Source organism: Petaurus breviceps, unplaced genomic scaffold (assembly GCF_028583685.1).
Source record: "Petaurus breviceps papuanus isolate PSGF00001 unplaced genomic scaffold, PetGlider_PUasm1.0 78, whole genome shotgun sequence".
In the NCBI taxonomy this organism is placed as follows: domain Eukaryota; kingdom Metazoa; phylum Chordata; class Mammalia; order Diprotodontia; family Petauridae; genus Petaurus; species Petaurus breviceps.
In genome coordinates, this window is record NW_027186502.1 from 9,400,502 (window position 1) to 9,427,318 (window position 26,817).

Consider the following 26,817-nt stretch of genomic DNA (forward strand, 5'->3'; position numbering starts at 1 on the left):
TGTATCCTGTAAAGTTTTAGACTTCTCTATTACTTTTTTATTTCTACATTGTAATTATGGTCTATGTTTCTGTTACCTAGCATGGAAGAAGTACATTGGCAGTTTTTACCCTTCCATTTCATTTAAAACCCTTTTTTGCAAAATTCTAGTAAAATACTTTTTTTTAAACCAATCCATTCTATCCTAGGGCAGAAGTCTATCATTCCTTTAATTTGTGATCCAGAAATTCTATTCTTAATCAACTGTATATAGCTAACATCAAGGGGATAGCTAGTGTCTATCATTATTCCCATTTTACAGATAGAAAAAAAAACATTTACAAATGGAGAAGCATTAATGTAAATTTGAGCATTCAGATTGAAATGTAGTGGCATCATCATCTTACAAAGGGAATATTCATTTATTATGTGTCTTTATATGCCTGGCTTAGTACTAGATGTTATGTAAAGCAAATTTAAAAGTATCTGCCTATATGGGGTTCATCTGATTATAATACTTATTATTCAGATTATTTTGAAGTTTTGATTTTCTTAGTGTTTTAAATGAAGAGTTGAAGATCTTGCAATTTTGAATCATCACCTTAATAAATGTACCTTCATTTTCAAAAATGCTGACATAATGCATGAGATGTTTTTAAATAAAACTACATGACAATAAATATTTTCTTCTCTAATCTTTATAGCCAGATAAGCCTATTCTTGCTCCAGAGCCTCTTGTCATGGATAACTTGGACTCAATAATGGAAAAGCTAAATACTTGGAATTTCCCAATCTTTGATTTGGTGGAAAAGATAGGGAAAAAATGTGGCCGAATTCTGAGTCAGGTAAGAATATAATAGCTAGCATTTATATAGTGCTTTAAGGTTTGCAAAGTTCTTGTATGTTATCTTATTTGATCCTCACAACAACTCTGTGAGTTAGGCGCTTTTATTGTTTCCACTTTACAAATGAGGAAACTGAGGGAGAAAAAGGTGAAGTCACTTGCCCAGAGTCACAACTAGTAAGTGTCTATGACAGAATTCTATTTTGCATCTTCCTAACCCTAAGTTCTCCCACCTAGCTGCCTTATTTGTAGATATGGTCTTATGCTCATCCCTCAAAATATGCAGTACCCTAATGCCATGAAAGCTTCTAAAATAAATGTTTGTTAAAAGAATGGATATATATATTTTTGGAGAGGACCCAAGTCTTCTCATTCATCCTTTAACAGATTACAGCAGATTCTTTCAATGTTACAGGACATGCAAATAATGAAAATAACCTCACATATAAGAAGTGTTTATATGGTGACACTTAGATTTGTCTGTGGCAGTTTCTTTAATACAACTGAAACCTGAGTTTTCAGGAATCTTGATTTTGTGTGGCAGAATGTATGATGACCTTCTAGCATTCCTAGTGTTTTGCAACATGCCCTATAGAATTCTGATGGCCATCTGGCCCAATTCAGTTCAACAAACATTTTTTTTTTGTCAGACCTATATACTATGTGTAATGCACTAGGTTATTACAGTATTACAATTTATTATTGTTACAGACCTGGGATTTCAGTTGTATGGAGGAAGTCTAGTGTGAAAAGTATTGATGCAGACCTGCTTGGGGCAGTTGAGAGATTAAGTGACCTGTCCTTAGTCATAGCTACTATGTATATATTAGAATATGCATATGTATGTATGTACATCTAGTATGTATGTACCTTCATGTACCTTCTCTATAAATAAATTCTGCAATTCCCATTATAGTGGAATTAACAAAGAAAATTAAAAGGCATATGTGATTATTTTGGCTCTCTTATTGCAATTGTTTTGTAGTTTTCCAAATCATTTTGTTTTCTTTTTATGCTTTCTATGAATAGCACAAATTAGCTATGCCTGTCATGGAATTTTTTAAATGTAGCAGAGAAGTTGGTATGTGCCTAAAAAGCAAGCAGAAATTGCTTGAAAATTTTAATGGCTCAATGTCTTTATGAATGTTTTCAAGATGTCTATTCCTTAGACTTTGAATATTAAACTGAATCATGATCTGATGTAAAAAAAATAATTTGTAGACTTGGGAAATTTTCTTTGTAAATACCAAAGGCATTTTAATCTATCAAATCAAATGTTTTTATATTGAAAATAATTACAATAGGGTATTATAGTTTTCTATATCTTTCAATTAATTGTGTAATGGTAAAAATAAGGCCTACTGTGGAATATTATATTATGAAAGCCTTCTTGTTCCCTACTACTAATTTCATAAAGCATACCATATGTGTAGATTATTCTCAGAAATAAAATTAATGTAGATCAGAAACTATATTCAGGTTTGTAGCATTGAAGTTTTTCCCAGTTATCTTTTCTGGTAATTAAAAAGATCTGTGACTTTTTCAATGCCTTTGGCATCTTTACCCTCCTTCAGATTCCTTGTGAATCAATTTCTAAATATCCTCACAGTTGTTACCTCAGTAAATCTTCTCTATGTGCACAATCCCTAATCCAACTGCTTTTTTTATTTTTTGTTCTCAATAATGTAATTTTTTTCCTTCTCTATAAGTTTATCTGAGACTTGGAAATTAAAATCAAAATGTGGTGGCTCCACTGTCCTTGAAATTGATAAAATACTCATCAAAAAGTCATAACTTTTCCATTTTTCTCCTGTTTGATGCCCTACTTCAGGTTTATACCTAAATGTTCCCAGAATGATTCTGCTTATTTGAGTCTTTTGCAGGCTTTCATTAATATGGTTTTGTCCTCTACTGTTTCTTTCTGTTTTATGAGGTAATATTGTTGATAACATTCCACCATCTTTTTCTATAAGATTTTTTTTCTGTTAACTTTAACTGTACAAAACTTAAGTCATTGTTTCCCTTTGTTGTCATAGCTCTTTTCTTGGAAAGAGTCACAATAATTGCTGAATAAAGCAGTTGGTAGACTTTTTTGACTTCTAAGTTATAGCACTTAATTCAAATTGTAATTGGTTTCTTTGCCCTTTCTTCCATCAATATCCTATTTTATATCAATAATTTTCCTAAATAACTGAAGTTGGCATTGTTATAATTATATGCACACCTTTCCCAATTTTTATTCTATTTCCTAGCTTTGCATCAAATATGATTTTTGCTCTGATAAAGTCAGTCATCTAACTGTATCCAGACAACTTACTCAGGAATGCTTCCCTCATCAGTAATAAATCATTTACTATTTATTGAAATACAATTAATTTTATTTTTGTGTTGTTATTTAATGCTTGCTATTCCCAGCATCTCCCAGTTATTTTTTATAAGAAAATATTCATGATATATAAGCATGAGATTTCTGCAGAGTCTATAAATCTCTAGCCTCTCATTCCTTACTCCTGATATATTTTTCTGTACTATTTTTTGGCCATTTTCCTATATTCTCATCTTTGCTTTGAGATAACTCAGTTTCAAAACATATATATGTATTTAGTTTGGCAAAGGTGATGAAAGAAAAAATAGCAATTCTGTAGGTTGAGAAGATAGGCACAAGTTTGTTTTCTGGTTGAGCTGTGGATTGGTCCAAATGTTTTCAAAAACAATTTAGACTTACTCGAAAAAGTTACTAAATTATGCATGCCCTTTGAGCCAGAAATATGATTATTAGTCATAGAAGCTAAAGAAATCAAAGATAGAGGAGAATATAGCAGTAATCTGTGTATAACAAAGATGGATGCCCATAGATTGGGGGGTGATTGGACAAACTGTGGTATATGGATTAATAGAATATTATTACACCTTGAAAATAATGAATATGAAGAAATCAGTGCAACTTGAAAAGATTTGTAAGACATACAAAGAACAGTAGAACCAGGTATACATTTTATACGATGATCACAATAATGTAAAGGGAAAAAAAGACAGCAGTAAGTCATCAAAACTCTGATAAATATGGTAAATTCAGATGTCTCAATGGTGAAGATTGCCTTCTGTTTGGAAGAGCAAAATGACTACAAGTGTGGAATGAGATATTTGTTGTCAGATGTAGTCAATGTATTACATTGTTTTGCCTAATTGTGTGTAGAGAGGGAGCATAGTAGAATGATTCACTGGGAAGTGACAGACTTCTTTTTTTAAAGAGTACCAATTAAACTTTAAAAAGTTTTTGAGAATCAACTAAGCAAAAGCATTCTAAGAGAATTTAAGGATGAAGTATGAAAAACAACAACAAATAGATGGAAAATGGAAAAGATTTATGAAGATTTTTATAACAAACTCTTTTTGCCATCACTGACAGAGGAGTCACTACATTTGGAATCTAACATCACTCTCACCAATGTGCTGCATGAGAAAGTGGAAATAGTATTGAAGAATGCAAAGATGGGAGAAGCAGCTGAACTAGACCATGTATACACAGAAGAGTTCCATGCTGGAGAAAGCACAATTTTGAGGGCATTAAGGGATCGACTTTCAAGGTAACCAAAAGATGGGAGGATACCAAAAGCTTGGAAAAAAAATCTAGAACCACATTATTTACCAAAAAAGAGAAGTCTAATGAGAGAATATCAATGACTATTGACCTATATGTCTTCTTTCTCATCCCTCCAAAAATTTTATAAAAATAATATGCATACATCAAGGGCATCTTTGATGGACATTTAAGATGATAGGTTTCCACAAATTATATTCTGTATCAGACCACATCTTTGCTGTCACACACTTGACTTGAAAGGTGCAAAGGACATAGAATTGAATTGTGAGTATTCTTTCTTGACTATAAAGAAGCATTTGATATAGTAGAACATGATGCTGACTTAACAGCTTGCCCTGTAGAATGGTGTCTTCCATGCACATATCAAAATCATTAACGTTTGTTCAAAGATAAAATATAAGAAAATTTTGTTCAACCGAAAGACGTAAATTTGATGTCCAGTATAGAGTAAAAACTGGACAGCTTCCTTATAAATGCTGAAGTAACCCAGAAGCTCCTGTTTACAGATGGTATTATGCTGATTACATCAAGCTCTGGAACATTGGAGAGGCTCCTAACTGAAATCCACAATCACTCAAAGATAATATCAACATAATATCTACAAAGGAAAAACTGAAAGAATGAAGAAAGTCCGTTATCCACATTATGTATGAAGTCTGATGAATAACTCATAGAACTATTCCATTCATGTGTGTGTATGTGTGGATTCATATACTTATGCATACTGCCTCAGCCAGATGCTATGAATGGCCACTAAGCAGGATGAGAACAATTTATTGCTTTTGGGAAATTGTGCCATGCTTTTGATGATACCAAGCTTCTCCCTTAAAGAGAGGTCTCTCTTGCTAATGTCAAAAATATCTGTATGATACTGCAAATTACAGAATACTACAATCTCTTGAGAATTAAAAGGCAAGATCATCTAAATGTCAGTGAAGAGACATGGTAGATATATGAAAAGTTTGCAATATATTACTAAGGAAAGATTTTTATAGAAGTGGTATAAAGGATGTTATCAGAGACATGTGAACAAAATATAAGGTGGAAAGCTGTGATAAGATGAGGAAAATAGTACATGGTTGCTTCTCATACTTTATTGGCATCTCCACATGTCAAGAGATTTTGAAGACCACCTCACCCTCAATACTGGATGAACTCTTTTTGGAGGATTTATAGGACTACATCGGTAAGAATTACCCAAGAAGAGAAAACATGAAGGGATTGAGATCCTCATAAAGAAGATAATCCATTAAAATATCAAAGTCATCATAGAAAAGTTGTGATAGAATTAATTACTTAGTAAATTTTATTGGGGAAATTGGCTAGCTAGTCAGTGGAAAATGGATCCAGACCCAAATCTCACATCTCAACACAATTCAAATAGATGACAGATTTTAAAAACTCTTCCCTATACATGACATCTATCTCCCAAACTCCCTATCTTTGCAAAAATGTTTTTGGAATCAATGGATGCTGAGCTACACTATTTGAAAGAATGACTGCATCATTAATATCATAAATACGTTTATATGTGAGTACAATAAATGGAAAGTAAGGGCAATTGTTATGACATAACAGCCACTATGATCTTGAAGCATTACACAGAGTAGTAATGTCCTACCAATCTCAAACATGTACAGTTTTTTCCTTACTTATCTTTGCCTTTTCCCTTTCCTTTATCTACTTCCTTTATTTTTTATTCAAAATTTCTTTCTTTTTAATTTTTCCCTCTTTTGCTTATATATAGTAACCAGAAATATTAGTATTATCTGGTGGTGCTCACTGCTGAAGAGTTGTCTAATGAAGAAATAAGTGATTGATTTAAGAAGACAATTGGAGAAGGAAAGAAGGGGAGAAAGCTACATCTAACTCATTGCCCATAATAGATGCAAATATTTGAGGAAACAAATTAATATTGTGTAGAAATATATTTAAAACTTTCTTCGTAGTGGTACCTAGGTGGCACAGTGAGTAAAGCGCTGGCCCCCGGAGCCAGGAGGACCTGAATTCAGTTCTGGCAAGTTACTTAACCCCCAATTGCCCTCCAAAAAAGGCACCCCCCCAAAAAAAAACTTCCTTAGTAAATGAAACCAGACTAAATATCTATATATTTGCTCATATATTTGCTACCTCCCTGAATTAACATCCTCATTTCTATTTCCATATCTAGTCCATCCTTCAAGACCAAATAGGACCTTTCAAGTCTCAGATATGTTCTGTTATAAACTAATCTCCTCTAATTCTTTTTAGCCAATGAGTTCTTATAAATTCAACATATAGGGTGAATTTAGTCCCTCCCCAACACATGCACTTTTTTTTTAAAAGCAATTGGGGTTAAGTAACTTGCTCAAGGTTACACAGTCAGTTTTTTTGTGTGGCTGTTAAGTATCTGAGGCCGGAACTGATCCCAGGTCCTCCCGACTGCAGGGCTGATGCTCTTACTCACTGCGCCACCTAGCCGTGCCCAACACAAGCACTTTTAATATAAGAAGTCAGAGCACTCTACTTGTAGCATAAAAGTGGAGTGCCTATGCATTAAACATTGGAGGGCTCCTAATGCAAAACATGAATTAAGAATACAAAGGATGACCCAATTCAAGGGGAGCACATGTATACCAATTATTGAGAAGAGATTGCATGAAAAAGTAGATAGAGACTTATTCCATAAAGCTAATGAAACTTAAGATAGGAACTGTGCTATATATAGCTAGGTCTTGAGTATTGGTTGTGTTTTCAAAATTTGTTATTTGAAGTTATAATTGTGTAAAATATAGTCATTGATTTCAGATCAATGTAAATATGTAGAACAAAAGGATTACTTCAAGAGGATTCACTGTTTGTACTGATATGTGTCCTGGCTCTATATATGAAGTACTGGAGAACCCCCAACTTGTGACCATTGTAAATTGTAGCCACACTACTTCAGATTGAAACAGCAATAGCAAGCCCCAACAGCTGGGGGTGGATGTTAAAAAAGTCTTCCAGACTGCACAGCTCAAAGGACTTCCCCAGCCCTGACCCTTTATGAAGCCTTTTCTTTTTGAGTTTATTTGCCTGATGAAGTCCAGGGTCACAAACATGAAAATTAGTTTAATATGGTCCCTCTGATAAAGAAGCATTCTAATGACATCAAGGTGCACATTGATTTATGTATTTTCAGACACAGTCAATATGGGGAAATGCATATTTGTTGCCTTTGTTTTATTGGTGGGTCAGGGAGTGGTGAGAAGAGCAAGACTGGTGATAAGGTTGCCAAAAAAAAGTAAACAAAATAAAAAAGAAAGAAAAGAGGGATATTTAAAGTATTTTTGAAAATTATTATTTACTTTAAACATTGTTTTCTTTTTAAATTTTGAGTTTCAAATTCTCTCCCTTCAAATTCAAAAATTCCCCCACCCAGTGATAAGGCAAGCAATATGTCAATTATACATGTGAAATGATACAAAATGTATTTTTATACTAGACTTTTTTAAAAAGCAAAGAAAGCAGGAAAATTATACTTCAGTTTGTACTCAGAGTTCATCAGTTCTCTCTCTCCAGGTGAATAGCAATTTTTTCACCATGAATCCTTTGGAGCTGTCTTGGATCATTGTAGAATAGCCAAGTCTTTCATAGTTGATCATCATTATAACATTGCTGTTACAATGCACAATGATCTTCCAGTTCTTTTCACTTCACTTTGCATCAGTTCGTGTAGGTCTTAACCTGTTTATTCCCCTTGAAACCACTCCCATCATCATTACTTAAAGCACAATAGTTCTCCATCATAATAATATGCCACAGCTTGTTCAGTTATCTCCCAATCGAGAAGTATCTCCTCAATTTCTAATTCTTAGCCGCTACGAAAAGAACTGCTATACATATTTTTGTACATATAAGCCTTTTTCTCTTTTTAAAAATCTTTTTGGGATACAGACCTAATGGTGTGGTATTACTGGGTCAAAGGCCATGCAGAATTTTATAACCCTTGGGCATAGTTCCAAATTGTTCTTCAGAATGATTGAACTAGTTCACAATTCCACCAACAGTTCATTAAGGTGTACCTATTTTTCCCTTCTCCCCTCCAGCATTTATCATTTCTAGTAGGTCTAAGGTGGAACCTGAGTTGTTTTAATGTGCATTCTCGAATTAGTAGTGATTTAGAACATTTTTTTTTCATAAGACTACAGATAACTTTGATTTCTTTCCCTGAAAATTACCTGTTTATATCCTTTGACCATTTATCAAATGAGGAATTGGCTCTTATTTTTATAAACTTCACTTAGTTTATATTCACTCAGTATATATTTGAGAAATTAAGTCTTTATGAGAGAAACTTCCTGTAATTTTTTTTGTATATTACTTCATTGTCCATGGTACCTTTTATCACAGTTTAGTGTCCTTTTTTTTTTTTTTAATTTTTATTTGGTTTTGTTTTTTTTTTTTTTTGGGGGGGGGGTGGTTGATTTGTCTGAGATCATTGTTGCTACCCTTGCCTTTTTTACTTTAGCTTAAGCATGATAGATAGATTCTGCCTTGGCCCTTTATGTTAACTCTATGTATGCCTTTTTGGTTCAAGTGTGTCTTTTATAAGCAACATATTATTTTATTATGGTTTCTGATCCATTCTGCTGTCTGCTTCTATTCCTAGTCACATTCACATTTACAATTGCTGTGTATTTCCTTCCCTCCTGTTTTCTTCTGTTTATCTTTCTTGCTCTTTTGATCCTGTCTCTTCTCAAAAATTTATTTTGCTTCTGACAACTGCCTCCTTTAATTTTTTCTCCTTTTTATCACCCCTAACATATTCATTATCCCTTTCCCCTCCTATTTCTCTTCTAAGTAAGATAGATTTCTATACCCAACTGAGAGTGTTTATGCATTCTTCCCTCTTTGAAGCAGTTCTGACAAGATTGAGATTTAAGCATTATATACCCCTCCACTGTGGAAGTTCTTCCTTGCATTCTTCTTTTATATGAGAAAATTTGCCCCATGCTACCTTTCCTTTCTGCCTTTTCCCATGCATGCCTCTTTCTCACCCCTTCATTTATTAGTTTAGTTTTGGTTTTTTTGGAGATCATTCTAATATAATCAGCCCTCCCTCTATGTAAATTCCTTGTCACTGCCCTAATAATGATAAAATTCTTCATAGTTATCATCTGCAAAATTTTAATGCTTCCAAGGTGGAGTGATCCTTGGAGAGGTGTGGTCACTGTTTTCTTTGTCTGTGCTCTATCTTTACAGGCAAAAGCCCTGCAGCCACAACCACTAGTGCTCTACTTTGCCTTGGAGCTATGACCAGAGTATGGAAATGGCTGTTCTTTTTGTGTTTGTTAAGCTCTGAAATATTAAAAATATATTTATATGAGATGATTTCTGCATTCAAGATGATAATTTACTCAAGGGAGAGGAATATACAGTTTTACACAAATACAAAGTAGAATATGATAGGAGTAAAGGAGAAATCCAGACAAGTGCCTTAGGAAAATAAGGTAAAAGAAAATACTGAGATGTCAGGGAAGGATCCTTAGAGGATTTAAACAGAATCTTGTAGGGAGAGATGGATTTCAACTAGTTTCACTAAGAAGGAAGTACATTGAAGGCACAGATGATAGCTTATATGATTCATAAAAGAAAGAGAGTGCCTGATAAGAGCAGGGAAAAGTCAAATAATCCATTATGGCTAGAGAGATAGACAGGAGTCAGATCATGGAAACCACTAAATATAAGGCTAATGAGTTTATATTTTATCCTTTAAGCAATAGAAAGTCATTTATTTTGTTTTGTTTTTTTAATAGTGAAGTGACATGTTCAAGATCTGTATTGAGGGAGGGTATTTTGATAGTTGTGTGTTATAAGGACTGAAACTTCAGGTGGGATTGGGATGAAGGTAAGGACTGGACCACTGAGGAAGTTGTTACTAAAAGTACATGTTAGAGTGGTCAAAGACTTGAATAAAGGTGAATACAGTGGAAATAATAGAAGAAAAATGGTTGAGGAAGTAGAATCAATAGAACTTGGACTCTGATTGGATGTGGAGGGTGAAAAAGAGGGGAACATCAAAGATGGTTTCAGTATTTCAATGCTGGTTGACTAGAAGGATGAGGCTACCAATTTAAAAAATGGGGACATTTGGTAGGAAGAACAAGGGTTTTTTTTTTGGGGGGGGTGGAGGAAGATGATGAGTTCTATTTGAGACATTTTATGTTTGAAGTGTTAGAATATAAAGATGGAACTTTACAAAATCAGTTTTTGATCCACAATTGAATATACATATATGCATGTGTTCAGTTGTTTTTAGTCTTGTCTGACTCTTCATGACCCCATTTGGGGTTTTCTTTGGGGCAAAGATACTAAATATACATATGCATATTCACATATACACACACTAAAATACCATAATTCAGTAGAATAGACTTGGTCCTGGGAAGGTAGTTGGTGGGGTGGGAATCCTTACTCCCCTCAAGGAAGTAGAGGTGGCTTCCTCAGGGCAAAGGCATATGGGAGTTCCATGTCCTTTTGTACCTGGCTTGAGAGGGGAGAACCAAAAAGCTCATTTTTTCCAACTAAATAAATAGTATCAGAGATACTGAAAAAGCTTCTTCAGAGGCTCCCAAGATAAGCAGACATGTACGTCATTGCTGGACTTAGGAAAGGCACTCCAGATTTCAAGCCTGTCTCGTTGGTAAATATGAATTCAGTAATTCCCAAGTTCAAAAGTTAGAGAGTTTGGGGAATCAGGACTCCTAGATAAAGATTTTCTGATTCACCAACATTTCTTGGGAAAAGAACACTGCCAATATATTTCCTGAATGGTGTCCTAGTTGGATGGCAAAGTCAGTTGTTTTATCCAGATAGTGGGTCTTCTGGAATGGAGATTGCCCATTTAACTTCCTCAAAGCATGCATATTGTCTGAGGTGAGCCAAAAGGTATTATGTGAGCCAAGGAGAAAACGTAATCCTCCTTAAGGTTCACTCTAGGATTGGACCTGGTCCATGAGGATGCAGGTTTTTGTGGAAGGACCCTTGAGCCATGGATTAAATAAGGGGAAAAAATTCTCAACAGTCAGAGCCATCCAAAAGTTGAATGAATTACTTCTGGATGTAAAGAGTTCCCATCAATAGAAGCTTTTGAGCACAGACTGGGTTGCTGCTTTTGCTGGCATGTTATAGAGGGAATCCTTTGCCAGATACAGGTTAGATCCCTTCCTGATTTGAGATGCTATGACTTTGTGAGACAGCAATAGACAACCCAATCCTCTAAATTCACAATGCAAATAATGATGCTATATTATTCACTAATAGTGTTCTGTTCTCCCTGAATAGACTGGAAGTTTCTTTATATTCAGAGACTGCATTAGACTTCTTTTGAAACCCAATAGGGCTTCAGACAATGCTAGCTAGATAATAGGTATCCACCAAAAACCTAATTTTTCCTATTAATTTTCCTCTGGTGGCAATGAATTAAAGCATTTTATGAGTGAGTTATGCCCACTTCCATTTCTAATTTTAGACCTGTGCTATGAGATTATTTTATAGCATTTTCAATTTCCTTTCTTTAGGTATCATACAGACTCTTTGAAGACATGGGACTCTTTGAAACTTTTAAAATTCCTGTAAAGGAATTTATGAATTATTTTCATGCCTTGGAGAATGGATATCGGGATATTCCTTGTAAGTACACCTAGTTACAGTAGAGGTAAATAAGATGTTTAATTTCCAGTGATTAAGTTTGAAACTATGAATAATTGATGATGATAAAACATGCTAGCTTATTCCTTAGTAATAATAATATGCAAATATGTAAAGGCAGGCTCTGTGATTTCATCTCTATAAGGAAGTCTAAATGTAGGTATTTCCTCCAAAAATACCACTTACAAACTCTATGATTTGGTAGATTAGGTCTAGGGTGTTTTCTTAGAAATATGTAGGTTAATATCTGCATTAATCAGATCTTCAGTCTTTCAAAATTGTTTTATTTAGAACATTGTTACTATATAAGTTAGAACCATTAATTTTATGATTGATCTTCTCTTTTACAAAATAATTCTTGAAATTTTATGTTTTGATTATATCTGGGATAATTTTATTTGAAAAGTAAAAATACATAGGGTAGAGAGATAAAAATAAAGGAAGTTGTCCAGGCTATTTAGTCCATTGCTGACAAGTGAGGTTGAACAAAGAACTGCTCTAGGCATTATTAAAAAACAACAATGACAACAACAAACAGGGCGGCTAGGTGGTGCAGTCACCAATTCTGGAATCAGGAGGACCTGAGTTCAAATTTGGCCTCAGACATTAACACTTACTAGCCAGGTGACCTTGGCCAATTCACTTAACCCCAATTTACCTGTCTTCCCCCCTCCAAAAAAAGCAAAAACAAACAAACAAGTAAGATACTGTACATCTCTTCAATTATTCAAAATCACTTTGTGAAAATAGCATTGCTACATAAAATAACTGGGAATCTGATTTGCAAAGTAATATTAAAACACATGCATATAGCAGAAAACAAATGCAAAAGTACTTTTGAAGAATTGTGGTGAATCAGGAATGTAGATGATCAGAGAAGACAGATGGGTCATTGCAAGGAGTGGGTATGGCACATGTAATACCAGTATAGAAATAAGTAAAATAGACTTTGATCAAGATACTTTTCTCTGCCTCCTCAAAGTATGCCCTCTCAAAAAAGCAAGAAATAAACGAAGTAAAGTAATTAAAATTAAAAAAGAAAAAAACCAGTAAAGACAAAGCTTTTGTTTTTAAAAGACAAGGCTATTTTTTAAAATAAATAAAAATATAAAAATCACATTAGTCTCATACCTGAGAGAAAACATATAGGGACAAGAGGATGTAATATGTTTAAAAGAGACTGGAGGAAAGATGGAGAAATTGTTGAATTTATATTTCATGGTTTATAACCTACATTCCCTTACATGCAAAACATACATGAGGATGTCTAACAGAGGAAAGCTGTTTGGACAATGAATGAGGAGAGTGCCAAGGATCATGGGAAACTGGAGATGAACTCCCTCCTGGACTGGGTTTCAGATGGCAAAGTCTTTTCTTATATCTCTTGTCCCACCTGAATTTTGGGGAAAAGGGTAAGAGAAATTTGGGAGGGGAAAGGTAGCAGGATTTGGATTTTGGCTTAGGAAGAGTGAAACTTAGCTATAGTCTTTTTCAAATTTTCAGTTCCAAATTCTCACCTTCTATCATCTCCCCCACATTGAGAAGATAAGCAATTTGACATAGGTTATATATGTATACGTGTGTAGCCATGTACAACACATTTCCCTGTAATTCATGCTGTGAAAGAAAACACACACACACAAAACAAGAAAAAATAAAGTAAAGCAAAAAGTATCTTCAATCAGCATTCAAGTTACACCAGTGATTTTTCTGGAGATGGATAGCACCTTTCATCATAAGTCCTTCAGAATAGTCTTGGATTATTGTATTGCTGAGAATAGCTAAGTTATTCACAGTCGATCATCATACAATATCATAGTAGTGGTGTTGCATGGTCAAAGGTTGTGCATGGTTTTATAGCCCATTGGGCATAGTTCCAGATTGTTGAGCTGTATTCTTAAGTAAATTGGAGTAGAAACAACAGGCAGAGGCAAAAACATTCAAGAGAAGTGGAAAACATCTTCTCTACTCTTTTAATGTAGTATTAATAGTAGTTATTGTTCTTGTTGTTGGTTATTCATTCTCAAAAAGGACCAATGATATCAGGAAGGTGATGTCTTAATTTGCAAGTGAATTGGATTTAAGTGAGGCAGGGTTTTGCAAAACCATCAGCCTCACTCTCACCTGCAGAGTTATCTGAGTTCAGTGGCAAAACATAGGCCAGGATGACTAGAGATGACCATGGATGCAGTGGGAGACGTTGACCTTTTTAAGCTAAGGTCTTTCCCAGGACTCAGTTTTTTTCAGAGGCAACACCCATTTAGTGATTTAAATCTAGGTAAGAATTGAGGCAAAAGATGGCCTAGTTTACCAGTTCAAAAGAATCAATCTTGGAAGGGAAGACCCTAAGAAAGGTCAAGGTGAAAAGGGACTCCATCCCAGGTTTAAGAGATAGCCGATTGCGTAAGAAGAGTCAAGAAAAATTCTAATAACTATGTCTTAGAAGAAAAGATTAAAATAAGCATCATGGGATATCTAGTGTGAAAGGTGGAGGGAGAATGTGAAGATTTTAAGTCCAGAGTTATGACATTCTGACTTCAAGATGGACCAGTGGTGAAATCAGAAGATTGAACTAGAACCAGTTCCTGTGATATAATGCGGAGGGACTTTCACTTCATCTCACTACCTATAATAAATTGGAAAAATATATAAAAAGAGCCCTAAATTTAAAGTCATATCCTCACCTTGCCATTTGCTAATCACTGACTTGAATAGGTTTCTTGGCCTTAATTTTTATTTCTATAAATGAAGATAACATTGTATTACCTATTTTACTGGGTAGTTGTGAAGATCAGGTGAGGTCATATATACAAAATATTGTGTAAGGCTTAAGACTTGGAATGACAAATATTTTAATAATATTTATTGATAATATGTTTATTATCAAGGATTAATAGCTACCAATAGATTAGTTTTTCAGGTGTTTCTATTATGATAGGTAGTTATAGGGTACTCTGGGATGAGATATAACAAGTATTAATTTTGATAGGGAAAGTGAATAAACAAATGAATTTGAGCATAGAAAAGTGATTAAATAGTACAAATTCATGTAGGGTATATCAAAGTAAGAAATCCTGGATAGACTCAGAGGGTTCTTAGTTTTTTTCTATCAAAATAAGTGAACAAGAGAAAAACTTTTAAATAAGCAAATGATAGACTTAAATATGCAAGTAAATCCTCCATCTCATTGTACTTGCTTTGGAGGACTCTTGTGGAGGAACCTTCCATGCCCCTGAAGTCATGTGTTGACTTTTTTGTTCTGAGCAATTCTAAAATGTGGTGGCCAGGAAAGGGCTTATGAAAGTGGGCAAGTCATGTCTTCTTTCAGAGTTTCATTTTTCTTACCTCTTAAAATAAAATGAAATAAAGGAAACTATTGGGCTAGATAATTTCAAAGTCCCATCTGGCCCTAAATTTTATGATTTCATAACATAATGTAGCATTTAATGTGTTTTTATATTTTTTTTCCTAATCTGTGTTCTCTTTAGGAACATGTAAACAAAAAAATGAAAAATTCTGTTCACAGGCATAGTTTTAGATATGGTCCTATATGCATAGATTACTTATGTACTTTGACTTTTCTGTCAATAGTCATTTTTATGTCTATCCTTAAAATAAGCATTGTGGGTACTGGTCATTTTTGTTGCTGTGGATGATATAAAATAATATTCCACTAATCAATGCATTTGTCCAGTTTGTGTTTGCTGATTTTTAATCAGACTTGAATTATTCATCCAGTAGATGTCACTCTTGGTCCTTGGACAAAAGCAATATTAGGTCAACATATATTCATTTGTTCTAGTTGCAGATCTAATACGATAAGTGTTTGTACCTTTTTTTTTCTTTTACAGATCACAACAGAGTCCATGCCACTGATGTTTTACATGCTGTTTGGTATCTTACTACTCAGCCTATTCCAGGTCTCTCCACTGTTATTAATGACCATGGATCAGCAAGTGATTCAGGTATTTGTTCTCTTTTATAAGCAATTTGCATGTTAGTTGAAAGACTAAGTAAAAGTGAAATTTTGCTGTTACTTGTGTATTTAAGGACTCTAGGTTTGGGTGTTAAGGGCCACATTAGACTGCTGGTTCCAAATTAGAGCAAAGACAAATGCTATCTTTTTTTGTGTGCACTGAATGATAACATTTAAATGATGCCTTTTTAAAATATCTCTCCTCAGATTCTGACAGTGGAATCACACATGGCCACATGGGATATGTATTTTCAAAAATGTATTCAGCAGCAGACGATAAATATGGATGTCTGGCTGGCAATATCCCTGCTCTAGAGTTGATGGCTCTCTATGTGGCTGCAGCCATGCATGATTATGATCACCCAGGAAGGACAAATGCTTTTCTGGTTGCAACTAGTGCACCTCAGGTAAATGTCTGCCTCAAAAGTAGAATTATTCCATCTTATAATAGATTCTTTTGAATATTTGTTCATTTAATATTGCCTCTTTGTCTCGGATACCAGGTTAATATTCACCATAATATTTTTATTGCCTGTAGTAATAATCACATATGCTATAATTATAGAGAAAGATCCTATTATCCTATGTATATGGAAGAAATGTTAGCAGTTATCAAATATGACCATTTTCTTTTACAATGTTTAAATTTTTTTTTCATGTGAATATACCTAGCTTCAAATGGAGGTTTCACAGATGAGGACGTGCATCTGTCAATATTTCATTTTATGTCCCTTTTTAGTTATTCAGCTCCTTTCTAATGAAGAATAAAAAGACCAAATAAATCTTAAAGGCACATAGGATTCTTTTTTTAGGTCAATAGTTCTGAAAATAGCTTTCAAAGAAGATTATACTGATAAAATAATAAAAAAATAGTTAAAGAAAAATTTCCTGAAGAACAAGAACAAGAGGGGAAAGAAGAAATAGAAAACATCCACTAATCACCACCTAAAAGAGATCCTATGAGGAAAACCCACAGGAATATTATAGTCAAATTCTGAAACCCACAGCTCAAGGATTATATATATATATATATATATATATATATAATGTAACATATAGCAACAAGAAAAACAAATTAAATTTGGTGGTACCACAATTAGAATCACCCAAGGCCTAGCAGCAGTGACACTAATAAACCACGGATCTTGGAACTCTGTTTGTTGAAAAGCAAAAGAACTGGGGTTCTGGCCAAAAAAATATCATAGTCAACAAAGCTAAGCATGATCTTGAATGAAAAAATAAATGGACATTCAATGAACTGTCAGACTTACAGGACTTTGTTAAAAATACTGAATTTAATAGGAGATTTGATATGTAAGAGCTAAGAGAAATATAAGGTATATATCAAAGATTCATTACAAGGGACTTAATAAGGACAGACTGTTTATCATTTATGTATATAAAATTTAAAAGGTGTATGTTTAAGATTGTTATTAGTAACTGGGTAGTACCTAAGAAAGATGGGGGTAGACGAGTATGATATGACTTTAAAAAGTAAAACCATTTAGGAACAGCTAAAAAGAGTAATTATTTTATACAAATGAGGCATGAGAGGAAGAACCAACATGGAAGAATTAGATGAGGGACAAAGGCTGGTAGTTCTGTTACCCTACTTTCATCACGAATGGGTTCAAGATCGAACACTGCATATATCATCTAAAAGAGTATAAAAGGCTTCTAAATTCAGAAAGAAATAAAATATTAAGGGGATAGGGAGGGGAAGAGGATAAGGGATGGATCTTTATAGGGGAAGATGAGGGAATAGGTCAAAGAGTGGTATAAAAGAGTGTCTAGATTTATGGGAATGGGAAGATAAGAGAAGGATCCTGGGGTGGGGGGCAGGTTAAATAATAAGAGGACAAAATTGAAGATAGAAATAAAGTAGAAGAGTCAGGAAGGATAGGAAATAAGAGATACACAGAAACATAAAAACAAAGATCAAGAGTAGAATTTGTTAAGGAAAGTACATGTCTATATATGTATTTATATATGTATATATGTAAATGTGTATGTATATATCCATATTCATATATCTATCTATACTTAATTGTCATCTATCTATCATCTATCTATCTATCCATCTATCTATCTATCTATCTATCTATCTATCTATCTATCTATCTATCTCTCTATCTATCTATCTATGCTTAATTTTAGCCTTCTGGAAGGTAAGGAAGGGGGAAAAAGAGCAAAGTAAAAAGTGCACAACAGAGAACAAAAGAAAACTTACTAAGAAAGCAAAGATGAACAGCTGTCATCACAATGTATAGTATTTATTATATAGGCTTTCTTGAAATGGAAATTTATTGCTATATATTGTGAATCCTCTTACGTTCTGCTGTGCACATGACATGCTTTTTTTCTTTTCTTATTTTGTATTTAAGTTTCAATATTTAAGTTTATAATATGTTTCTTTTTCTTTTTTCTATTGGGTATTTAAGTTTTAGTATTTAAGTCTAAAATTTAAAAAAATAGAAAAACCATATATTCACTTACATAGTTTGCAGTTCATCTATAACATAGTTTTAGAGAATTATTTGAGACATATTGGGATTAATGGACTTATCTATAATCACACAATTGACAAGTGTCAATAGTGAAATTTGAACCCATGTCTTCCTGCCTCCAAGTACAAAAATCTATCCATTATGACAGGTTTCTTCTGTTATCTTTCTTGTGCATTGTAAAGTCTGTCTTCTCTCTGAAAAGTCCTCACTCAGAATAACTTCCTTCAAAAATAATTATATGTGAAGTGTATGTGTGCCCTTGTACATATACATGTCTACCTGGGTTTTATAAGATGGCTTTTAAGAGTCATTGATACACATCTCTGGAATTTTGTCTCTGTCCAAATGGGACTATGATTCCTGACTTGAGGAGGCCAAAGAAGGATCATTAGACTGGCCACTCTTTCCTTTCGTCTCTGAGAAAGGTACTATCCTGGAGTTTTATCTGTTGGTCTCCTAAATATTCCTGATATTAGGGATATAATTTTTGTTTTAAAAATGCCACTTCCATGGTACCTCTTATGAGGCAAGGGTTACCCTAAGCTTACATTCACAGGTTTAATTCCTTTCTGCCCAATTCCAGTTACACAGAAGTCCATCACATATAGTGAATAGTGTAAGCTATTTAAGCAAGCAGAGAGAATGCAGGTTAGAATATACCAGAAAAATATACAGAAATGAATAACTTTTAAGAAAAAAAAAATTAAGTAAAAGGGGCAGCTAGGTGGCACAGTGAATAGACCATCAGCCCTGGAGTTAGGAGGACCTGAGTTCAAATTTAGCCTCAGACACTTGACACACTTACTAGCTATGTGATTTTGGGCAAGTCACTTAACCCCAGTTGCCCTCCAAAAAAGCAAAAAAAAAAGTAAGTAAAAAAAATTATAATGCTTAGGGTGGCTAGGTGGTACAGTGAATAGAGCACCAGCCCTGGAGTCAGGAGCATCTGAGTTCAAATACGGCCTCAGACACTTAACACAAAAACTAGCCATGTGACATTGGTCAAGTCACTTAACCCCAGTTGCCACTCAAAATAAAAAAAAGAAATGAATAACTTTAGATGCAAGTGAGATATCAACTCAATCAAGAAAAAGACTTGTCTTTCACCAAAGGGAAAGTCTCTAAGGAAACAAACTGGCAGTTAGGCATTATTATCTTCATGCCTTGATCAGTATCAAAATATCCTCCATCGGTTTTCCCCTGCCTTCTACCTTACCTTCCTTCAATGCATCTCTCTCATGACATTAGGATTTTCTTCCATAAGTGTAAACAGGAAAATTGTTCCAGGTTTCTTTCTCTATGTGGGTATTTTGTCCTTCCCATCTACATCAGTTTCTTATAGCTAGTTTTTCTGCTTATTTGTGTCATGATTTTCATTCTTATTTTATTGGTTCCCCTATTAGAGTATAAGCTTTTTGAGGGCAGAAATAAGGTCATCCATTTTTTTGTAAGTGCCTCTGAACAGCTCAACAAGTATTCAAAATTTGATTAAAAATTTCCTTGTAAAAAAATTATTTGTCAAGCTCATGGTGAGAGAGCCCTGAAATTTGAGTTGTGAGACATGGATTTTACTCTGGCATCTACCATTAACTAGCTATATGAACTTGACTCTCTTATTGACAAGCAAACTGTTTTACATCTCTAAACCTCACTTTCATCATCTGAAAAATGACTGGATTGTACTGATTGAATTCTAGAAGCTCTGAGTTGGAAGAAATCTTAAATTATCTAATCTAATCTAATCTAATCCATATCTGAAGAAGAATCTCTACAATATTCTTATCCGTCCAAATTCCATTTGGAGACTTCAACTTGTCAGGAACTCACTACCTTCAAAGGCAGCATATTCCTTTCTTTCAAAGTTGTTATTAGGTCCCTTTCCTCCAGCCCCCCTTATTTCAATCTGAAATCTTCCAGCCTCCAATTTTAACACATACCTCCTAGATTTTTGACTATCTAATAATTGTATGTGTATGCATAGTGTGTGTATGTGTGTACATATATATGTAACACACACATATATAAAATCTCATTTGATGTCTACAACTCTATGAAACTGACAGGCTATCTATCTATCTATACAAAACTATATACCTGTTTATATACTTAGTTACTTTTCCTTCTGTATTATATATGTATGTACAAATATAATACACCTACATACACACACACTTATCTTTTGAAACTGGAATTCCTTATGCAGCCTCATTGACCTCTTAAGTAATTTCTCCTTTTTTCCTCATTGGAATCATTTGTGATTGTTGTCAAATCTGACTCTCAATTCTTTCATGACTCATGAGATGCCTGGTCATGTAAAATCATATGCTGTGAAATCCTGCCTGTCCTCCTGAATTTTGCAATCTACTTTTCTAAATTTTAGGGTATATGTTAGGATATGCTTAATGATTACTCTTTATGTACAATTAACTCTAATTTAGTAGTATATAACTCTAATTTAGTATTCTAAATATTTAGAAAATTTATAATTCTAAAAATTAATAGAATTAAATTAAATAGTAATTTAATTCCAAGGTTCCCTGATTTTATTCTTTCTGCCATCAATCTTTCTTAATTGGTCAAAATCAGTTCCATCAATCATTCTTATTAACATCATCACTCTAACATATATGTGTGTATATACATACATACACACATGTATTTACATATATGTTCATATAGTTCTTTGAGGTTTGCAAAGCACTTTACTGTGTTATCCTATTTGGTATTCACAACAAACCTCATGAGGTAGATATGTTCTTATCCTCATTTTGTACCTGAGGAAACAGAAGTCAAGAGAGGTTGAGTGATTTGCCTAGGATCATAGAGCTAGTGAATGTCTTATTTAAAATTTGAACTCAAGTCTTTCTGATTTCAAGTCTAGCACTCTATCCACCTAGCTGCACTATTTCGTTTTTAGTTAGAATGCAGTCTGAAATAATTCTACTCATATCTTTACCATCTGAAGCATGAAATTATTAACAAGGAAAGTTGAGAACTTTTTTGGCTCTGCTTATACAAGAGAGAAATCTCCATCTGATGTCTGGACAGTTGAAATATTCTCACACTGAATTCTAAAATGCCAAACTATATTCTGCCAGTCTATAAATGGTGCTAAGTTGTTTGTCCTTCATTCTTGAAGAGGATCATTATATCAGGGAGTTGATGCCATGACAAGCAAGTAAATTTGATTTAAGTGAGGGAGGGCTTTGCAAAGTCACTGGCCTCACTTTTTCCTCCTGAGGCAGATGGGTCCAGTAGCAAGCGATGGATCAAGACAACTAGAGATGGCCCCAGATGAAGTGGGAGACCTTGGCCTTTTTAAGTTAAGCTCTTTCCCATGTCTCGGTTTGACTGAGGCAATGCCTCATTCAATGATTAAGGCTAGGTAAGAAGTAAAGTAAAGAATGGCCTCTTTTACCTAGTCAAAAAAGAAATCAATCTGAGAGGGGAAGACCCTCAGGATTTCTGCCTATATGTTATAATGTAAAAGAACAACTACAATGACTACTGCAGTAAACCAGTCAATTCTGTATAGATACCTGATTGGGGCATGGAGGTGACCAGAAACTTTATTTTTTAAAGTAATCGGGGTTAAGTAACTTGTTCAAGGTTACACGGCCAGTTATTTCTGGGTGTGGTGCTGAGTATCTGAGCCCGGATTCGATCTCCAGGTCATCCCAACACTGGAGCCGGTGCTCTTACTCACTGTGGTACCTGGCCACCCGGGAACTTTTAATATAAGAGGTAGGTACATAAGAAAATTAGCAGACAAAGGGCAGTTGCAGCTAAATAAAAGGATGACCCCCTCACAGGCTTTCCACTGAGAGGCAGACAGGAATTAGTAAAATCTCTTTTACCATGCATTCAAAAGCAATGAAAACATTGTAAAGGATAACGACTTAAGGACTACTATGAAGACTTTAAGAAGAGCCTCCAAACCAAGACTACAGATATTCTGATAGTCAGTGACTTTAATGCATGTAATGTAGACACAGGGCAGTAGCAAAAAAACATGTTGGAAATTATGACTCAGAATTAAGAAACCAAAGAATGTAAATATCTGCAGACTCCTCAGAAGCCTCATAGCGTTGAAAGTCAAAAGATACAGCAAAGACAAATCCTATCACAGAAAAAAAGAAATTCACTTTATCCAAACAAACAAGAAACAAATAGTTTTTAATGTGGAAATCATATTAAATTTAGCTAGCTCTGTGTACAGTCACCTAGACCATCAACTAATTAGAACAGAGGTCACAATAAATATGAAATTAGAAGAAAGTCTGAAGTTGAGAAGACTGAAAATTGCATCAGTTTCAACTTGACCTAGTCAAACAAGAATCTGATACCTAAAAAATAGGAAATGGAAAGTGACATAGAGTTTGACCTTGATTATCATCATTTCCTTGTGAAATTGAACTGATTTAAAACAGTTGCCACCACAAGAAAACCATAAGATCTCAGAAATTGTGTTGGCCAGAAAGCACTTGATTTCCTTGCCAAGCAGAGAAAAAGAGAGCAGCCAAGAACAACTCTGGCTTAGAATATAAACTAATTTGTAAAACGTTGTGGTAGAGGATGGCAGAACATAATAAGCATATGACCTTTTAAGATAATGAAGAGTACTGCGTGTGAAAACAAGTATTCAGAGCAGAAATGAGCCATAACATCCCAAAAACTTTTATGGGTAAAACTTGAAGGACACCAAACAGACATAACATAAAACAAATTTGTCAACACTGTTACAAATTCTATTTTCATTATTGACAATGGAGGAACCACTTCATTTGGATTTGAAAACTTTGGGTCCTAAAGTACTACCTGAAGAAGTAAAAATGGAGTGAATTTGAGAATTACTGTACTAGACCAAGTACACATTTAGGAAATTCTTGCTTAGGCAATATAATCTTGAAAGCATTGAAGGACAACTTTGTAAGGTATCTCAGAGAGGAGAAGAAATAAAGATAAAAGAAAAAATCAAATTGCAATAATAACTTCAAAGACAAACAAGAATATCAGTAATTGTCAAGTTATAGTAAATAGAGCTTTGAACTTGAACTCAGGAAAACCTGTATTCTAATTGCATCTTAGATAGTTCTTAACTGGTTGACTCTACGAAAGTCATTTAACCTCTCTTTAGGTTTGATTTTCTTCATATATAAAATGAAGAGGTTGGTTCCTTCCAATTCAAAATCTACCATTTTATCTTACTCCTTTCTCATATTAATGAAAGTTTAATGAAAGTCATCTAAAGCATATAGAGTTCAATGTAATCCTCAAATGGATCTATGTCTTTATTTTTGAAGTCCCTTCTAGTGACTCAGATTGAGATTTATCCTGTCTCACTCTTGCCCATGTCCTCTTTTAAATTCACTACAGAAGGTCTACTCATCCTGCTGCAGGCCTTCATCATATTCTTTCGACATCATTGGGGTGACAATGAAATAATTTTCCTGCCTTCATGTCACCTTTCATGTTCACCATATAACCAGCCTTTCTTTTATTTTTAATAATTCTTTGATGACATTTTCTTCCTGTTCTTTGTACTTCCTCATTTGCAATATGTTACATTCTACTATTAACCATTCTACCAACTCTCCATTGTCTTCTATATGGTATTAATTTTTAATTCATTGCACTTGTTATAGTTGATGTCTCAATGCCATATACTAACACCAGAAGAATGTTGTATTAAGAAGAAGGGCCTTTATTTTCATGGGAGGGTAGAATTCGTTAAAGGGACTTTGCAGTTTCCCAAAGGCATTCTAGTCCACCTTCTCTGATTCTGGGCCCAATTCATCATCCATCTCTATTCTCTATCTTGTATGTATACATACTGATAGAAAAGTCTATAGATTGCCCACTTAAGTACATATTGTGCTATGCACAGTAAAAAGTCTTTATCTACTTTGACTTTCCTGTATGGATTATAAAGTGAGACTCATATGAATGACTAAAGATCTCTTACTGGAGATTCTGTATTGTTCTAAAGATTGACACAATGAACCCATCATCCACAAAGATAAGTATTGTGAGGACCTCACCATACACAGAGAATCTCTCTTCCACATGAACTTTGTGCTGAATCTCCTTGGTTTTGGTAGTAATAACCTTTGGTGAGCATAAAATCACTATTTATGAGTTGCCCCATGTTTAAAATCACACGGTTCCTAAATAAGATAATTTCTATTGTTATATTTTAAGGAATAATTTTGATATGTGAATGGGAGATGCTTTATTTTGAGAATATGAAGGGCAATATATCATTGTAGCATATAAAATTGCTTTTACATAATAACCAAATAATTAACACAATGGGATCTTATCTTTTCAAAATCTATCAATTACTTTTTGAAATGGTAAAGATATAGTCAGTTGTTGAATATCATGAGTAAAAGGCTGCTTGTTCCCTACTAATCTCCTTATAGAGAATATCTTTGGTTTGTATATAGATGACTGTCTTACAGATATTGTATAGATAGGTACAAATAGGTAGCTATTGATACCTTCTCCCCATACCAAAAAGAGATACAGAAGAAATAGAGGCTTAAGCGTGGTCCTTATATCCAGAAAGACCTGGTTTTAAATCCTGCCCCTAACAGATCAGGGTTGTATGACTATGGGTGATTCACTTAACTGCTAAGTTTCCTAGACAATTATTAAATGCTTTAAATTTCAGAGAAGACATCAATTAATCTATACTGATAGTGAGAGTATCCTCATCTAGGAATTTCTGTATTAATGAAATCACAGGTATCATCATTATCCCTATATATCATATCATCTCATATACTAATTTATAATACTATAGTATAGTAGCTTAAAACTGGAAGCAAGTTTGGGGAGCCATTGATTATAAAACAGCTGAACAAACTGTATGAATGTAATGTTATCGTGCTAAAAATAATAAAAATAAGAATTCAGAGAAGCATAGCAAGTCTTTCATAAAATTATTTAGAGGGGGTATGCAAAGTAAGGAAAAATACATACGATATTCTAAATGAAAAGAATACTAAAGCAATGCTGAATGCTCAGTACTTGGAATGACCAATCTTGGCCCATTAAGAGAAAAATGAAGAAAACTTCCTTCTATTTGATAGAGATGGGGGGAGCAGAGAAAATGGTATGGAATGTTGTATGTAGAAAAACAGGTAATTTTTTATACTTACTATTTTAATTTCAAGGGAGAATTCTTAAGAAAGAGATACAGCTAGACATGACAATGACATAAAAGCAAAACTCATCAAATATAACATTTCGAAGGCTAGCCAAAGCTAATCAAAATATTTCACTTGTTCTACATGGTGATATTTCTCTTCCCCTGTATGTCCTTCTTGAAACCTGAGATGTCATAGGATTCTTGAAAATCTGTTTAGAAAACCAAGTATTGTGAGAGGTTATAGAGATAGTCCACAAAAGAGATTCTAATACCGTTTCCCTCCGTATCTTACTAGAAATAAAAATTTTACGTGGGGAATAAGGATGAAAGAAGGCACTAGATCATCATTAAGAATTAAGAATTTAATAAGAATTTCATAACATGGTATTACTATGTATTGTAAATTATAAACATTTGCTTATAAGAAAACAAACCATTTCTGACGTCACTGTAAATTACATAAATTTTAATACCATTCAATAGCAGCTTAATATTATTCAACTGAGAACTACACACTCTGTAACTCTTTTTTTTCCCCCCTTCTAGGCGGTGTTATATAATGACCGTTCAGTTTTAGAGAATCATCATGCAGCTGCTGCATGGAATCTCTTCATGTCCCAGCCAGAGTATAACTTCTTAGTCAACCTTGACCATGTGGAATTTAAGCATTTCCGTTTCCTTGTCATTGAAGCAATTTTGGCCACTGACCTGAAGAAACATTTTGACTTTGTAGCCAAATTTAATGCCAAGGTAACTAGAATTGTACCAGTATTCATTTTGTGGTCAGACTGAAAGCTGTCAGAAAAGAAATATATTTAATTATCAGTATCTGTGTGTTGTTTGTGAAAGCAGAGTAATAAAGAGACATTCCAAATGGAAGAACTAAGAATAAATGAGATGCTGTAATAATGACCATGTAAATATTATATTTGACTCCTTACAAGAATTGTATTGTGTTCTCAAATTCCATAAGAAATATTTCCATGTGATTTCCTTTGGCATGCTTGTTTTAATTTGACATTTTAAACTATTTTAAATATCTATTAAAAATAATTTGCTATTCAAACATGCTCAAAGACCA

The 26,817-nt window shown here is 34.0% G+C and overlaps 1 protein-coding gene across 1 annotated transcript in view; it reads left to right on the forward strand.

The window, feature by feature from the left end:
- The window catches only part of PDE3A (phosphodiesterase 3A), a 359,573-nt gene that overhangs the window by 313,695 nt on the left and 19,061 nt on the right, over window positions 1-26,817 (forward strand). Inside the window, exons 9-13 of the mRNA XM_069106191.1 lie at window positions 683-823; window positions 11,968-12,079; window positions 15,949-16,062; window positions 16,281-16,480; window positions 26,283-26,486. Of these exons, the coding sequence (XP_068962292.1) occupies window positions 683-823; window positions 11,968-12,079; window positions 15,949-16,062; window positions 16,281-16,480; window positions 26,283-26,486 (771 nt within the window). The remainder of the gene's footprint in view (window positions 1-682; window positions 824-11,967; window positions 12,080-15,948; window positions 16,063-16,280; window positions 16,481-26,282; window positions 26,487-26,817) is intronic.